Below are 19,090 nucleotides of genomic sequence, written 5' to 3' on the forward strand. Positions count from 1 at the left end.
CGGCAAGCGAGTTATACTAGTTACACTCAACCCCCACACCCTTACCACCCTTATACCAACGCCACCGCTAAGCATCTAACTCATTTGCACCCTCCTGAAAGGTGCTCAGCGTCATTATACACATTTCTTATTTATACAAAGATTACAGATATAAATAGCGGAATTAATTATGTAACCAGGCTCGGGAGCTCCGCCCATTAGTGTCAAGTCAAGTAGGCGGAGCATATCTACGCATGCGTCAAGAAAAAAATATATACAGAGTGTTTTAAGATGTTTTAAAGTAAAAAAATGAATTTTCTTAGAATTTTGCACGAAATACATACTCGTATGAGATCTTGTGACATTAAATTAAATCCATAGTAACATAGTGTGCAGGTGCATAATAAACATGTCGGACACAAATCGCATTTGCGCCAGCTATTTCCTGTTTAGGGCCCGCGCGCGTTCAGATTAAAATACACGAAAATTACGACGGCCGCGAATTGTAGGTCATGACGCCCCGGCGGCGGCGCGCCACGCGTCTAAGCGAGAAAGAATGATGACTGACGTGGGGTGGCTGGAGAGAGTGTGTGTGAGCGCCAGAGGTTGCGGGGGTGGACGAGCGTGAGCGAGGCGCATAAAGGTTCCCGGGCGGTAATTGTAGTAAATTGATCTAAATTAAGCGATATTTAATTACGCGAAACGAGAAACGCACACGCCTCAAGCAAACCGGAAAACAGCGAAATATTTTCGAAACAATTTTTTTGACATTTGCCAAATAGTTTTTACAAAATGTCAAGTCGCAATGTCAAAATTGTAAAAATTTCAAATTCAACTCTTGTGCAGATATAGGGAATTCTTTTAAGAGGAGACACGACACAATTTCCGGTTTGGTGTATACGTGAGTAGCTAACATTTTGTTTTAACCTTAAACTATGTTTTTTATGCAACTTATTTCCTGTATACACTTTTCATAGTGGAAATATAATCAACATAACCGTAAATAGTGAAGATGTGTATATTTGGTTGCCTATAGTTGAAAATATAATAAAAGTGTATAAAATGCAAGATTGGAATTTGATGTACACTAATGAAAAACGAATCCGAATGGCGTTCGTTGTACCCCTTTGTGCCCACTTTGCGATTACATTATACGCACTTTGCGCTGGCGCTCATTCATTTCCAGCGCGCCGAGGATGATATAGGGGCTGGCAGGGATGGGATAGGGATAAAATCCTTACACTTATTATTTAAAGTGCTTTAACACGCCACATAAATCTCTTTTCTTCGCCGCGCCGTTTTATCCGTGTTTCGCTGCACGCGCTTTCTTTCGCGTTTATTTAATACGCTTAGGACGACGCTTCGTCCTGCGGATGAGCGTCGAACGTCTTCATTGCGAACGAGCGCTCCCCTTGTTGTCAATTTTCGACGCGTCGCATCGAATAAATCGGTGATTCGAGGATGGGAAAATTTTAAATTTACTACACAACCGACATTCTTCCCTTTTTGGCGTGAAATCCTTTTTAAACTTTCCAAACAAACCATTCACAAATTGTATTATCGCCTTTATTCATTGTGATTTTAAGATGCTTAAAAAGATTTGCAATGAATAAAAATTGTGATTTGTCTGTGAATACAACACTGACATTAATCAAAAAATATTAATTTCACTCTTGTGGTTTGGTTCTTTTATGGCGTAAAAACCAAAACATTGAGATAGTGATATTCAAAGATGATGAAAAGTTTTTTTTGCGGCGCGATTCTTTGAGACACTCTCATTAGTTTTTTGTGCGGTGTCACCAAGAAAACTTTAATCATGGAAATGAAGGAAAAAAGATAGTCCATTAATTTGTATTCATATCAAACCATCACTCATTTTTCGCATATTTATCAAAGTAAATTGAGGGAAAATGACACAATGAGAACATTCGGGTACTATTTGCACGAAAATTGTCCCGCTGGGAGTTCGTAATAGGGAATAGACGGATGACCAACATCAATGTCGTCCTGCCTGAAGGATTCTCTTTTCCTAGTCAGCGTCTGGGCGGAAATTTCACATTAAAAACTTGTTTTTCGTGGTTTAACAAAGGAAAAGTTAAGTTTTTAAAGAATTAATAGTAAAAAACTTAGATTTAAATTGAATTGTACTTATTTTAGCATAAAATAGCAAATATTAGAGGTTAGAATGTTGTTTTTGCGCAATGCAAGGTTTTTAATACGAAAACAATGGCGACACCTTGTGGTAAATAGTTTAACAAAGAAAAATGTAAATTTTCTAAGGATTTGTAGCAATAAAATCTAAATTTCTATCTATTTATGCTTATTTCATGCCAAAATAGCAAATTTTTGAGGTTATAATCACATATTTAACGCAATATCAACTTTTTAACCTAAAAACAAGAGCGACATCTTGTGATAAAGAGTTTAGCAAAGAAAATTAACAGTTTTCTTGAGATTTATAGCAATAAAACTTAAATTTATATCAATTTATGCAAAAAAAATCAATTTTTGAGGTTATTTAATGCAATATAACCTTTTCAATATGAAAACAATGGCGACATCTTGTGATAAAGATGCCCGCCTTGATAATTTGACAATTAACCCACAAGAAGTTTATTTACCCCTCGAGGAAGACAAAACAAACGACATGTTAATGAATATAAAATTTGTTTGCGTCGCCGCGATGGTAATTTAAACGTTGTCGCGCTGAAATTAGCATTCAAGGGACGAACGCCCCGAAGATGGACGCGGTTAAAGACCAAGAAAAGAGGGCGCCGCACGGAAACAATGCAGCCTCTTCAATTGGCAATTAACGTTCTAATATGCATTTTGATTTGAGAGGGCGTACAAACGAAATAAAACCACAAGAAAAACAAAAACAAAATAAAAACCCAATTTGTCAAATGCAAGACATTTTTTAGGTTAGGTAATTAACACTTGGGTTATATTTGATTTGTAAGGTTGTGTAAGTCACAAAAACACTTTGTATAATTAAAATTTTTTTTGTGTTTTTATTATTTTTGGTGGGATATTTGTAATCTAGGAATTGTTGTATGTTGTATGTTGTATGTGCAATTGTATGATTGTGGATTTGCGGTGTGTGTTAGGGGATGCAATACAATATGTTTCATGACCCTTGCACACGCCGCGCACATAAATGTGCGGTGCTGTCACATATCCGGAAAGAAACTGCTGGTATATGTAGAAATTGCAACGACTAGGACTCATTCTGCCGTTTGCTCTCTTTTTTATGGCAGGTTTATGGCCGACGGCTGCCGGCTCCCCAAAGTGATTGTGGTCCTCTTCCTCGCATTGTTGGCCCGCATTAGCAGTGCCACGCAGCGATACGACGACTTGTTGGATGTAAGTATTTCAATTCACATTCAAAATCGTAAAAAACAAAAAAATCTATTTGGGATATGAAATACCGGTATTAAAACCGGTATACCGGTATTTTTATTGTCAAATACCGGTATTTTTTAATTGATATTGTTTTAGACGAGTGAATTTACTGAGTAAATTAAAAATTAATTTTTTTAAACCGGTATTTTGATATAAAAAATACCGGTATACCGAAATACCGGTTTTGAACTAAAACTTCACATCCCTAATTTCTTTCTCTCTTTCTAAACGATATTTATAGATAGTTTCTAGTGCAATACCCCGAAGGTGTTTGCTGATGTATCGGTTTAAGGCGACCGTAAATTCGAAACGAGTTTTTCCCCACAACTCTTAAGATATTCGAGTTAAAAGCAAACATCTCGAAGGATATACGTTGCCCACATATTGATCCTAACATCCCTCACATTTTCATTTACTCACCTTCCTTAAAACAAGTGAATTTAACCATTTTTCATCATTTTTAACAAAAAAAAATATATTTTTGTCTATTATAAGTTTCCACAGCAGAATATAATGCTTTCTATGTAGATTTTACCCCCTGGGTGGTTTGGGCGGGTTGTGTGTGTAGGGGTGAGGGCGCAAAGTTTGAAAAGCTGCGTTTTCTCGGTGCGCTCGCGCTCGGCTTTTTATTTTCCTATTACCGACTGGTTAAATTATTGTTTTACTTAAAGCCTCGGCTCGCCTGCTTAATAATTGATAAGATTATACCGCCGGGGGTTGGCGCCCCGCGCTCGCGACATAAACAACGTTTTCTTGCTTCGGCCGCCTTCGTGGCCACACGAAGTGGAAGCAAACAGTTCCACAACTTCAAATGCTTCCAACACCAACCTAACAATGCATTTCTTACATAAAACACAAATTATACAGAGTGTTCTCCTTTAATTTCTATAAAAATCAATCAAAAAAATAAAAATTTATAAATTTTTATTCAAAAAATAATTTAAAACACCCTGTATGCCAAGCACGATTACAATACACTATAGAACTATTACCCTTAAAGGAGGGTGCACGGAAAGTGGGTATATTATTCGCTTTGTGCCAAATAAATAATTTCCGGCTACCTGCGGTAGATCCTGGGTCCTTCGAGGCGTATTTTTTAAATTATTAGATCCAAGTCCACATAAACCACTGCATAAATATTAATTTCCCCTAAAAATTCTATTGTTCCATTTCCAGCGAGTCAGACTAAGCACAGGTAATGACCCGGAAGTGCGTGACTTCCTGAAAAGTGTCCTCAAACACCATCGGGACTTCAGGTGGATCACCCACGCATCATACAAGTATGACCAAGGAGATGATAACCTCCTTTCACTTGGTGGGAGCTCAAAAAACAAACGATCGTTTTATGCAACCAGTGATGATTCCCATTCCCAAAACAAACCGATGACGAGATATGTCTATAGACATGAACCCACTTTTGATGACTTTGATGATAACGATGATGAGAGTGACAATGATGGTGACCTACAATCCTTTGCTTCCAATTCCGGTATCCAACCAAAATCTACGTCTAAACTAACTGATGAAGATTTAGATTTTGATGGGCCTGTGAATGATGTCTATCCATATCAGGATCATGACCTAGGTGTACCACAAGATAAACGTTTTGTTCGTGAGACCCAGGATGCTTTTTGTATGATGATCATCATTTGGATGATGATGACCTGCTTGTGGGATCTCCAGAGACTAGTTATGAAAATGATGAAGAGTTTGCTTCTGAGGATAGACATGACAGGTCGAAGAGAGCTGCTAGTACCGAAGCACTCTTGGATGAAAAGATGTTATTACACAGGGTGTTACAGAAACCTGTAAATGTTAATACAATGAATTCTGAAGTGTATCCAAAGCGATTTAATGGTAATGAAGTAATGGATCTTCATCCTTTGGCTTATCATATGCCTGGGGATGCTATTGAGGTGTTTCCGAGTAGTCAGAAAGGTGTTTTTTATGCACCAGGTACCAAATTGGAAAGATATGGGGATTTTGTTAAGTCAGAACAGGATTTATACAATGAAGAAGACTTAGAAGATAGAATAAATCATAAACAGAAACTTGCAAAGCGTAAATGTGCTGATTCTTTAGCTGAAACTGATTTTAAGGTTCCAGAATTGTTTGGGTCGAACAAAAGTCATCCTTCTAGTATTGACCAACCACTTTCTGAGTTTTACTATTCTATCCCACATGATGTAATTGGATTAAATCAAGATTTACTAGGAGAAAATCGTGATGTTAATAATGTTTCATGTAAAAAATTCAGAAGAAGTTTGGAAGTTGCTCATTGGGATGATAATAATCATTTATTAACTCGTAAGAAAAAGAAAGCCATCAAGATTAAAATATTTGATGATGGCGAATTGATTAAAAACATCGAGAAGAACAAAGATGATAATTCTGTGGTGTTAACAATCAAAAACAACGAAGAAACCAAAGAAAAATTAGTTAAATCTAATAATAATGATAATAATAATGAATCAAAGTTAACTGATAGGAAAGCAAGTGATAATGATCAAAAAGTTATGGGTGATGATGATAATACTTTAGAAAAAATCGATACTATTATAAAACATGATCAAGAGTCTTTGAAACAATTTACTCAACGACCTCTGAATCAACATCAAAATCAACGTCAAAATCAAAATAAACATTCAAAACATGTTTCTAAAGATGATGCTAATAATTCAAGTAATCGTAATGGAGAAGTCTCAAATAGACGTGAAGATAACGTTGAAGATGACCAGAATCATCCTCGGAAAGTGTCTGCCCATCGATTATCCCATGCTAAAAAGTACAACAGAGTCAATGAAATGGGTACAACTGTTGTTCCTTATGTAAGCCCAACTGAATCAAATGAATATCCAGGTGTTTTGGAACCCAGATTAGAAAATTCTTACAAACCACAGTATTTACACCATCATCACGTGAATGAATATCAAAATAAACTTGAAGATCAAACAGAACCTACTTCTGCAGCTGAACAAAGAGAATTGGGTAAGAATTTCAATGATTTCCGGACGGAACCGATGAGTATAAAAACCACAAGTGAAAAAGTTATCATTATACCATTTAAAAAGTCCATTAATCATGAAAGTCAAGTGATATTAATTGATCCTGTGGTAAAAGAAGAACAAAATGGTGATGATAAGTTAGGTTATGGTCTACGCATGAAAGAATCTGATGTTTTGTATGATGTAGAAATAGATAATGAAAACCCAAATAAAAAATTATTAAGAAACACGTTGGATGAAGAAAAATTCATGGAATCTTTAAATGAAGAAGATAAAAGTAAATCACCCAGGAGTGATGTCCAAGGACAAAGTATCAATCATCAGGATCAACCTAAAGCAGATGCATTTAGATCAAGAAAATTATTTGCTATTGACATTCCACAATATGAATATGTTGATGAAAGTGAAAATGAAGATTTACGTGATAAGAAAGACGTCAGGGAAGTTTTAGGAATGCGTAAAGATGAAGATTACTCTGAGGATAAAATCGATGTGTTTGGGGATAATGATAAACCAAAGAAAAAGAAGAAAACTAGGAATAAATTAGTAGATACTAAAAGAGAAAATGAAAGAAAGATTAGACAACGTCTACTTGGAAGTCTCATCAACTCCCAACAGGAAAGAAGAGCTTTGAAGGTGAAATTAGCAAAAACTAAGAGTAACAAAGTGAAGAAGGATGTTAACAATGTCAGGGAAGAAGATTTAGCTTCTCATGATGACAACTATCAACATTTAATTATAAAAAATCATGAGGAAGATCAATTGGCGGATTCTGCTGATGAAGAAGAAGATAAAACAAAGCAGAACAATAATAATAATAATAATAATAATAATCAAAAACAACATTTGGTAACCACAATTAAAGATAATGTAAACCTCGACAGATGTTGTGAGAATAAAAATAACAACAAAGTAGAAACAACTTGTTCCAGTGATACTTCAGATTCCCTACCACCTGAACCACCTCCACAACCTGAAGAACAAATAGAAACAGGAGAAACAGGCGGAAATGAGTTGGATATCATTGAAAAAACGCAAGCTATTTTGTTGCACATAACAGGACCGCCATGTTCTCATCAATTAACACCAAAACCAATTGAAGATGATAATAACGACGGTCCGGATTCAAAAAGAAGCAAATCTCAAGTGGATATAATAGATACCGATTCACCTCTGACTGTCGAACATCTGAATTCGTACAAAGTGACATCTGGTGAGAAGAATCCGGAGAATGTTGTTTCGGAAATCATTAAACTCGTACAAAACTATAAAGAAAAAGTCAATGAATACAACAAAAACAATCGAAAAGAGGTTATTAAAGATAATGTATCATTAAAACCTGGTAAGGCATCCACTCACGCACCGGAAATTGATCTGAGGAAAGAACTTCAACATAACCATGTTTATGAACACAAAAACAATAAAAATAATGATTTAACACCGGAAACAACTACACTTGGATATACTCAGGATATTTCTGAGGGTAAAAAGGTGTTATCATCAGATGATGAAGACGATTCAGCGATTCATGCGCATGCAATCATGCATTCAAAGAAATTACACCCAGTGAAAAGTAACAAATGTGATATTAAGTCAGGAAATGACCGTGCACAAGAATTCATATTACCTATGAGTGTTCAAGAAGGTTATATCAAACCGGAAGTCGTAGCTGACGGTAATGCAATTGACAATGACAGCTCAAACAATGCTGATGCTGATAAAAACGTTAAAGAAGTTGATAATTTCACTAATGTTGAAGATTCTGATGAAAATATCAAAACAAAACAGAAAAGAGATAATTATTTGAAACACAATAATAATAAACAAATAGAAAACCCTTTAAAGTTTACTCCGGATAACCTAGAAAGTTTTAACGATGTCATTGAACGAGATGAAGGTCAAACAATGTCAAAACGTGAAGAAACTTTACACAAAGCAAGAATTGCACATTATTTAAACCCAGGATTGTTAAATGAAGATGAAATTATGAACCATCAAGTTTACAAGCGTGATCTTCATGATGATGACAAAGATTACACCGAAGAGGAACTAGATAAATTGATTGGAATGGTTGATGACAGTTCAACTGATGTGCAATCTGATCAGGATCTCCTAAAGAGATATAGACGATATAAAAACTTTGAACCCTTTCTATACAATAACATCCCAAGACATAGAAATTCTGAGGAAGCTGGAATGTCTTCAGAACATTCTATTGTCATTCAAACAACAGTAGCTACTACTAATTTGCAGTGTGGTGAAGTAGAATACAAGAAAACATTGGAAACTGGTGCTGTGGATCATATACATAAGAAGAAAAACAAGAAAAAGTCACATGGACATCGTTGTAACTTTGGTGATGATGAAGAGTTTGGAGATACATGTACACAACATTTAGAGACACCGAAAAAGTCAAAAAGTCAAATATCTCTGGAAAATAAACAAAAAGAACAGACTAGAGAGCGAATTATGGTAAAATATTGTTTTAAAATGTTTTGTATATGATTATTAATTAGTTTTATGTTAACAGGAAGATAAATTAAGCGAGAAACAAAAAGAACAGGAACATATCAAGAATGTCCTGAACGGCCATCTTGTCCTAGACATCATGGAGAAGTTCCACACGAAAGTGAAAGGCAACGACAGGTTAAACAATCGATTTGGTCAAGCTATGGGTAAGAAATGCGCTGCTGATGAAGTTGTAAGTATATGCAACCCAATTTACACCTAAATACCTACAATATTCTAATCTTCTTTAAAGGATCTCATTGATAAATTCAAAGAAGAACAATCAAAAGCAGACGTACGTCATGCCCAACTAATGCTTCATCAAGTAATAGTCTTAATGAATAAAATCGTCGCTGAACAAGTCCATCGTCGTACATGCCTTGTCCTTTCTCCTACACTGAAAAATTATCTAAAACGCACCGCTGGTAACCGTGAAAGACTGTCAAAGTCAAACGTAGTAGCTGAAGGCTACCCTCTACCGCCAGTGAAAGGAACCAAAGGAAGTGCTAATAAAGATCTCCTAATGGACGAATCTCAGGGTGACTTTTTGTTCCCGCAGGGAGGTGATGAAGACCAACCTCTATCCGCCATGGATGCAGCTATACTCATGAAGAAAAAGATCAACATGATCAGAGCCCTATTGGCTAAATACAATCATATGAGTCATAGTTGTCAAGTGAAAGTACAACCTGTGCATGATTATCTCATTCAACACTTGAAAGCTTTAGAAAAAATGTCTCAGAATAAAAAGTTCGGGGATGTGCCTGATGCTTGTGAGGTACCATGTGTACATAACCAAGAAGCAGGACCAGGAAGAGGAGCAGGTGGAAAAGAAAGTGGAAGATCACCAGAACCGGAATTTAATGGTGGAAGTACTACAATAATATTCTCTACAGGAGAAGAGGTTAGTTCTCAATCATCTGGAATGAGTAGTCTTGCCCCTGGTGGTGAGGCAACCAGTCTTACAATTTCTCCAGGTGGAGATATAAATCAATCAAAAGCAAAAGCCAGAGATGCCACTTTAAAGCCACCGCATTACAAAGCAAACAATCAAAAGCGTATTTTTCGTCATTATGATGATGGTGATAGCGACACTGATAACGATAGTGATCAAAGCGCTTATCCCTCGGAGAAATACAGGAAACTAGTTGAAGCTGCGGCTAATTATCGCCGGAAAAGACAAATTGAGGAACGTTTAGCACGACTTTTTGGTAAAACACGCACGAAGAAAGCCGAACCTGCCACAACAAGTAAAAACGATGAGAATGTGGAGCCAGACTTAAGTAACGCTGCTTTTGAAGCGCCTGTTGTTTACTCATTGCATTGATCATCCGGAAAACCGGATAATAGTATTTACACTTTTATTATTCATCGATTTGTGATGTGTTTTTACTGTTTTTACACGTGTAATCTTACAAAGTTTGTGAAAAATGTGAAAAATATCTTGTATCAATAAAATTTTCTATTTGAGGTTAAAATTTGTTAATATAGGCAACCAAATCATCACTAAAATTAACTTTTTAGTAAAAAATATAAAAAAATTAAAATTTAAGATACGTGCACAGAAGAAATAAAATTTTGTCTGTTGGTCACGTTTTCACTTGTTTTCGTAAGTATATCACGAAGTTTGCGCCTCCCCGATGATTTCCACAAAAGCATCAAATCTAATATCAATTTATCAAACAATTTCCTACAGAGAATTCACGCGTGCACGACGTGTACAATGTCGGCGTCTATTTTTAGTCGAGATTATCTGTTGCATTTGTATTCATTAGTTTGATAATCGTCAGAAAAATAGTTTCAATGCTCCAGAGGCCCTGATAAAAATACCACCTGCGACGAAAGCAAGCAAGTTGTGTAAAACATCTTAATATCTTCAACATCTTTAGCATCTTCGTTGTTTTTTGTAACAAAAAGTGCGATAATAATTTATTGTTTTATTTTGGCGAGCAGGCAAGAAGGATAAACGTGGGATTTCGTACAAATATAATAAGCCCTTGTTTTGCGGCGCGTGTTTCTTATTCTTAGGCGAACTTCTCAACTTTTGCGCACTGGCTGTGTGGGTTCCCGAGTTGGAGGACACAGGTGTTTGGCGGCGGCAGGCGCAAGGCACAGAGAATGGTATTATTTAAAAAACAAAAGAACGAATGCGCTACACTCCACTCCGGGTTGAAAAGTAGACTCTAGCGCGCGGAGGGTGAGCGGATAAATCCCTTGAAATGCAGATCCGAGTCGTACTCACACGCAAACAGCTCTCAGCTCACCAAAACGACATTATTTCCTTCATCCACGCGAGCGACCTATTATTATTGCGAGTAAAACTCGTAAAAACATTTTTTCGCTCGTTTATTACACGAATCTTATTTTTATTAATCGTCTGTAGGTCTGTATTATAAAAAACAAATTTCATAACTAATATTAATCCCATAAACTATAGGCAACCAAAACAACACTAAAATAACCTTAAATGTCAAAAATATATTATATATTCTTTTGTGCTGTCAAAAAACTAACACAAAGTAATAAAATAAACTATAGGCAACCAAAATAACTTTTTGTGACCAAAAAAATAGAAAAAACTTAAAATTTAAGTTTAATACGTCTAAAACTTATTATCTGTAGTCGAAACAATCGTAAAATCTAAACCTCAAGATAATACTCCGTCGTTAAACTTCATAATAAGCCGATTTGCTTTGTTTCGTTGTATTTTTCCGTTGTTTCTTATTCTATTGTTGGCAAACAGATGTCTTAAATGTTCTCGTTACGGTTGCGCGTGCGTGTCGGTTAATTCGACTTCGATTATACTTTATTCGCGCAGCATTTGTTTCCCCCGGACACGAGAAAAGCGGGAATTAAGATTTACGCGAATATAATCCCGTAAAACTTTCTTGGCGTTGCCTAGAAGATTTATATGAAATATGTTTGCATAAATATTGCATCAAAACCCAGAAAAAATGTCATAATTTTCCAATAAAGCAAACATAACCAAACAAAACAACTAGTTTTTATAGGTTATATCAAATTTAGGTAAAATAAATGTTGGCAAGTTTCTCGGGAGACAAAAACCAACTATGAACACACAGAGCAACTAAGTTTGCTGCTACACTTTCCCGGTCATCGCGTTGTGCGAGTGGAACTTGCCATGCTCAGGTGTCATTCGGCGCACATTGATTACAAAAACTAATTAGGCAGTAAACTTAAAAGCTGTTTCAAGTCTCGCTGCGTCTCGCCCGCACTCGCGTGCACTTCCTCCACCCTCCAATTTGTGCGCTACCCTTCTTCTTCTCGCCGAAGAGGAATATTTTCGGCGTTGGTGCGCGCTTCGCCTTATTAATGTTATTACTTGTGTATGGGGCGCGCTTTAAATATATTCGCCGCATTCGTTTGCGCCGCGCGCGGCGTGCGGTCGCACGATACCCGCGGCATCATGTGGCCTACAACCGCCTCCCGGCCCTCTCTGCCGCCCCAAACAAGCGCTATCATCGTTCGCGCACACCGCGCTTGTATTTTATACCTTTTAAAACACAGTCTACGCGTGTACACTAAATACATTTTCATTACAACCTCTTTATAAATTATAATTAGACGTCGGGGATAATTTTTTCGTCGTTCTCGCTTTTATTTTCAATTATAAACGTGGAAAAATGGAAAAAACTCGGAAAAAATTAAATTAGAACAGGAAGTTGACGGTTTTTCATGTTTAACTAGCGCCATCTATGATTTTACACTAGTTATCAACATTTTTTTAGTTGTTTTCTTTTATATTTTCAATTATAAACGTAAAAATACTTTAAAAAATTAAAAATATTAAAATACAAAACCGGAAGTAGACATTTTCTACGTTTAACTAGCGCCATCTATGTTTTTATAATAGTTTTTATCATTTTTTGCTATTTTTCCTTCTATTTTTAAATACAAACGCGAAAAATACAGAAAAAATTCAAAATACAAAATCAGTTGACATTTTTAATGTTTTTATGCGTTTAACTAGCGCCATCTTTGATTTTACACTAGTTTTTAACATTATTTTGTTGTTTTCTTTTATATTTTCAATTATAAACGTAAAAATAGGCAAAAAAATCAAAAATATTAAAATACAAGACCGGAAGTAGACATTTTTATGTTCAACTAGCGCCATCTATGTTTTATTGCAGTTTTTAACATTTTTTCATCATTTTTCCTTCTATTTTCAGCTATAAACGTAAAAAACACGTAAAAATTGAAAATACAAAACCAGTTGACATTTTTCATGTTTTTATGTGTTTAACTAGCGCCATCTATGTATATTTTTGTAATTTTCAACATACTGTATATAAATATCCATGCGTAGCACTCCACGTTTTTTGATTGATGGTCTTTATGCATAATTTTAATTGCATCCTCTTCCGGAATTACTAAACATCATTTTTAATAGAAATTATTATACGCGTTATTAATTTTCCGTCTTGGCTCTTTGCCGGCAGCCGGCAGCCGCCGCCAGGGGCGGAATTGGTTCGCTGCCTCTGCGCGCGTACGCACCCCTGCCGAGGGGGGTGCCGAGCGCAAAAAAATGATACATTTACTAATAGCCACCCCTCATCGTCACAGCTGAGAGTCAAAAGTTAAAAGTGAGAAAAGTGCAAAAACGTTTCATCTGAATTTCGAAATATGTGCGCGCATTTTTTTCTAATTCCTTTTAATTTCGCCGTTGGGTTTAAGCGCGGCAAATTGAATTCGACTTTTTGAATTCGCATGCCCGATTCGATTCGAATGAAATAATGCGCGCGGAAAAACTTCGCCACCGCAAAAGTGACAATCGAGCCGCGGTGCAAACTCGTCATAATAGTTTAGTTTGGTGGCATTGTACGCCGATGGACGAGATAAAACCGCGCGGGCTTTTCCGCTCGCCGCCTCTCAGTGTACACACTCAACTACATTCAATTATAAACGCGGACGATATATACATAAATGCGCGTATTCGCACGCTGCGTTTGTTTCGCCGCCACCGCCGCCGTCGCCTGTAGAGCCACCACCCTCCTAGCGCTCATTGCCGTTCGGAAAACATTCAAACTGTGGCGTTGACTGCTGATGACTGCGAGGAGGCCGCGGCGGCGGCTATTGTGCGACGCCGCGCACAATGCGCTTCCTGACGGATAGATACGGAGGCGGGAGACGCGCGCGCGGCGGCGTTCATTTCCCCGCGCATTGTCTTAACTGTCAGATAGGCGAGCTACTCGACAATCGAGAGTATTACGTTTCGAAAACGCATCACCAACTGTCAAATCATGCCATCTTCCAGGCGTACGGCCATTTTCATGCGTAACCTAACTTGTTACATAGGCAACACTCATTGCATCATTATTTATATATATAAAAATCGTTTTTTAATTAAAATAAACGAAATTATTGCTTGAAAAGTTGTAAAAATTGTTTTTCTGGTGTTTTTAATATAAATCTTAGTTTTATTTACACTTTACATGCCAGTATTATCAAAAAAACTAAATTTCTTTACAAATAATGACAGAAAACACTATAGGCAACCAAGACATCACCAAAGTAACCATATTTGTAAGTTTAATACGTCATCTTCCAGGCTTACGGCCATTTTCATGCGTAACTTAACTTGTTACATAGGCAACACTCATTGCATTCATAAAAATCACATTTTTATTAAAATAAACAAAATTATTGCTTGGAAAGTTGTAAAATCTGCTTTTCTGGTGTTTTTAATATGATTTTTAGTTTTATTAATACTTTTCAGGCCAGTTTTGTCCAAAAAACCTAATTTTTATTGCAAATATTAACGAAAAAAGCTATAGGCAACCAAAACAACACTAAAGTAACCTTGTTTGTAATAAAATATTAAGAAAAACTTAAAATTTAAGTTTAAAACGTCAAAAACTTATTATTTTTATACAAAACACGTAAAATTTCAATCAAAAAATTAGTATTTTATTACAAATAAACTAATTACGTGTTGTTTTATCAATAAACTACGTTTTTCCGTAGTTCGTTGTTTCTCCAGCGATGCGTGCGAGACATGTGCGTAGTTCGGCGTGTTTAGTGAGCAAACAGGCGCGCGGAATTTAGTTTATTTGATAAATTCGATAATTGGCGCACGGCGTAATTGGAAATTTCGGGGCGCATGCATCGCCGACATTAAACGATAAACGCACAGAGAGCGCGCGCCGCACGCCGGGCGCATAAATGGGAAATTAATAAAATCAAACAAAATATGCGGCCGCCCCCGGACGACCCACAAATTTCGCGATTGAATTTCGCGTTCTGCGGACGCCGTTATTGATTCGCAAATAACTCGTCCGCGGCGGCCCCCTCGCGCGCCCGATGCACATTTGTTGCACGCGCGCGCGAAGTCGATTATTTAAACATCATCCATTTTGTTGAGTGGCAATTAATAACAGCGGATTAATTTCTATTTATGCAGCCACGCGTCGATCATCAACCATCGAAAAACTACTGTTTATTACCAATTTGTATTACAAATATTTGCATTTCTAATGTTTTCCTTCATTTACGGTGAAATTACTTGCTAATTAAACAAATCTAATGCAAATCTAATAGTTTCTAATCAAATTTATTCATTTTACTAAAAATTATTTAATTATCTTCTTTAGTTTACGAAATATTTTAATTTTTTTTAATTAAATTATGTTTTTATTCAATTTAAATCAATATCTATATATATAAAAATGAATTGCTGTTCGTTAGTCTCGCTAAAACTCGAGAACGGCTGAACGGATTTATCTTATCTTGGTCTTGAATTATTCGTGGAGGTCTAGGGATGGTTTAAAAGGTGAGAAAAATTCGAATAATTGCCGGGAAAATCCTCAAAACAGCTCTTTTCTATAGAATAAAATTTGACATTGAGATTCAATCATAGTTATAGTTAAATAGTTGAATTCGAGATGGCGCGCTGAAGTGCATTATTGACAAAACTTTATATAATTAATTTCTTTAAATTAAAATTGCTAATCTTATTGATAGAATTGACTCTTACTACGAGTATGTCTAGAACAAGAGAGTAAAAACGAATTACATTTTTATTAAACACTGCCGGAACGAAGTCGCGGGCAACAGCTAGTAATAAATAAAAATATTGATTTATTCAAGTTGTAAGCCATAATACGTCAATAAAATGCAATGTTTACTTTTTATTGTTTATCTGTGTTTGTATATCAATCGAACTGACTTGGTTTTATCTCTGCTGTGTTCTGTTCGCGATAGATTCAATAAAATATTCAGTTTAATACACGTATTGACACCTTACGACAATTTTTGTTACTAAATATTAATTAATTGATGCTTATAACAACAACAAGTTAATAAAAACTTTATATAGCAAAATAATTATTGATAATTGAATAAAATTAAATGTTTTTATAAATTTTTAGGTTTTTCATGCAAATTTCTTCACCAAACTAATTGAATTTATCGAAAAACTAAAAAAATCGATAGTTATATAAGAGAAACTGTCTTAAAACATTAATTATGTTACATTAACAATTTAGAGTTCTCCAAGACGTATTTCAATATATATTTACTGCTGTTTTAAGTGTTAAAACATGAACAAAACGCAATGTTTACATTATTCCTAGAACTGAATTGTTTTTATGGATGTTGTGTTTCGATCGAGATCACGCGATGAATTCAATAAAATGTTCAGTTTAATACACGTATCGACATCTTCCGACAATTTTTATAGTTATATTTAAATTTATTTGTGTTATAAACAAAAAATGCTTATAAAACTTCAAATAAAACATAAATAATTGTCAATTTTACGAAAATACACAAATCAACCAATTTTTAATCATTTTATCCACATTTTTCACTAAAATTCATTAATTTACTAAAAATAAGTTAATTTTCTTATTTATTTAAAGAAATATATTAAATTTTGTAATTTATGTCTTTAAATTCCTTAAAATCAATACCAAAACAAGTAATTTCACCGAAAATTAATCCAACTTTCATTATACCATAATAATTCCCCGGAAAAGACAAAAGAATTTCATTATCGGCGAATCCAATGTTAAGAAATTAATCACCAACTATTAATTTACCTCTATCATCATTATTATATCAAATACCATTCAATTAATTAACCAAAATCAATTTTAAAACTGAGTCCGGTATTGAACTCATTGTTTGTACAAAATGGCGCCCGAAATGAAAGCCAATCGAAGCGTGAAAACTGCCGAAAAGTGAACTATAGTTCGAAATGACTCGGACTTGGAAATCGATGCCGGCAAACAAGATTAATTACAAATATGTACACGTTCGACGTGCGGACCGGGCCTCGCCGGGCGGACGGTGCGGCGGCTGTCAATCAAGCCGCCTTCAGGCACGCTCGAGCACACATTTCGGGCGGGCGCGAAGAGGTCCTTCGTCCTGCGTCCGACCGTCGTCCGCCGCCCGTCGCCGCTTCGCTTGGCTTGCATTTTGCGCGCTTAGCAAACAGTTGTTAACAACCAGCGACGTCATGCTCGCCCAGTCGCGCATTTCGTATTTGTATTTGGGTTTCGATTGTATGCGGAAATGAGGAATACTGAAGATAGATATATATAGCAAACTACTACCTTCAAATTGTTGGAATCGTATCTTGTAGATGTAGAGAATGTAATACGAAGTAAAATGTGTGTTGAATGCGTGAATACAGTGCAATGTTTATATTCTTTGATTTGTTGTGGTGTTGATATTTCTAGAACTGATTTGTTTTTGTGTGTTGTGTGTTGTGAGATTGAATAAAATGTTTGGTTTGATACTCGTAGCGCCCTCTAGTGGCGTTTTTAGTTACTACGTTTAATCTTATTTATACTGGCAACAAAAACTATAAACAATCTTCATAACGCTGCGTACAAAGAAATAATAATTCCCAAGTAGAGATTAAATTAAATATTTCTATCAGTTTTCAAACATTTGGTGGGCAATTAATTATTAACAGCAAATTAACAACAAAAACAAACAACAACAACAAAACAGAAACTCTAAGAAATTATTATTTAATTATTTAATTATTATGTAATTCAAAATATTATTATGGATATATTAATAACAATCGAGATTACTTTAGGAAGTAATGTAATATTCATTTCTTGCAATGTTGTTTTTAGTTTTAAGTGTTGAATGCATGAACAAAACGCAACGCAGTGTTTACATTTTATTGTTTATCTCTGTTCCAATATTTCTAGAACTGACTAGTTTTTATGGATGTTGTGTTTCGATCGAGATCACGCGATGAGTTGAATAAAATGTTCAGTTTAATACACGTATCGCCATCTAGCAACGATTTAATAACTATATTATATTTTCTTTGTTTTATTCGCCTAAAATGTTAATTATACATCAAATATAAGATTAATAGCTGCTAGGTACGTTAGTATAAATATTTAATCAAATTATTAATCATTTTTAAAAATGTTGGTACCAAATGTATTATAATTTAATCTATCGCTTTGTAAACGTAATACATGTCAAGAAAACATGTTAGAACATGTTAAATTCAGGTACAAAACGCAATGTTTACGTTCTATTGTTTATCTCTGCTTCGTATATCAAGAGAACGGACTAGTTTTTATGTGTTTCGACTGCGATCACGCGATGCATTGAATTAAATGTTCAGTTTAATACACGTATTGCCATCTGATGGCTCTTTTAATGACTATATTTGATTTTATTTATGTTAATAACAAAATCAAGACATTTACGCATGGAATATATCAATAATAATTGCCAATTGGACAAAACTTAATTAATCAAACATTTTTGAAGTATTGCGTGTACATTTATTCTCAAAATGCTTTTAAATGAACAAAAAAACAAAAAAAACAATTCGAGAAAGCTATATTAGAATATTATAATTGTTAGTTTTATTATGCAAATGACTCCAAAGTGTAAATTACAAATCCATAAAACTCGATGCAATTACAATATAAATATTGAATTATTTATTTACACAAGTTTTAAATGTTAGATGCATCGACAAGTCGCAATGTTTACATTCTATTGCTTATCTCTGTTTTTATACCGTTCAATCCGATAAATTTTTACCTGCGTTGTGATTTGTTTCTGTTCGTGATACTTTCAATAAAATATTCGTTTTGATACACGTATCGCCCTCTTGTGGAAATTTTTCTAACTATATTCAAATTTATTTGTGTTATAAACAAAACATGCTTATAAAACATTAATAATTG

At 35.2% G+C, this 19,090-nt stretch overlaps 1 protein-coding gene across 1 annotated transcript; it reads left to right on the forward strand.

Moving 5' to 3' along the window:
- Nucleotides 1-755: 755 nt before the first annotated feature.
- On the forward strand, nucleotides 756-10,372 carry LOC135799129 (uncharacterized protein PF3D7_1120600-like). The gene is made up of 5 exons (XM_065312151.1): nucleotides 756-880; nucleotides 3,237-3,342; nucleotides 4,558-8,858; nucleotides 8,917-9,087; nucleotides 9,148-10,372. Exons 3-5 carry the CDS (start codon nucleotides 5,160-5,162, stop codon nucleotides 10,219-10,221), a joined length of 4,944 nt encoding a protein of 1,647 aa, XP_065168223.1. The 5' UTR covers nucleotides 756-880; nucleotides 3,237-3,342; nucleotides 4,558-5,159; the 3' UTR covers nucleotides 10,222-10,372.
- The last annotated feature ends 8,718 nt before the right edge of the window (nucleotides 10,373-19,090 follow it).

The sequence above is a fragment of the Atheta coriaria genome, unplaced genomic scaffold (assembly GCF_025399875.1).
Source record: "Atheta coriaria isolate IRGN ID8LTWV9N9 unplaced genomic scaffold, Caltech_Dcor_3.1 hic_scaffold_9_pilon, whole genome shotgun sequence".
Taxonomy (NCBI): Eukaryota; Metazoa; Arthropoda; class Insecta; order Coleoptera; family Staphylinidae; genus Dalotia; species Dalotia coriaria.

Bases quoted from the DNA above. Each gene is read 5' to 3' on its own strand.
- LOC135799129 (XM_065312151.1), top strand. From the start codon at position 5,160: ATGTTATTACACAGGGTGTTACAGAAACCTGTAAATGTTAATACAATG. The intron at 8,859-8,916 runs GTAAAATATTGT...TTATGTTAACAG, and splicing joins AGACTAGAGAGCGAATTATG to GAAGATAAATTAAGCGAGAA. The intron at 9,088-9,147 runs GTAAGTATATGC...TCTTCTTTAAAG, and splicing joins AATGCGCTGCTGATGAAGTT to GATCTCATTGATAAATTCAA.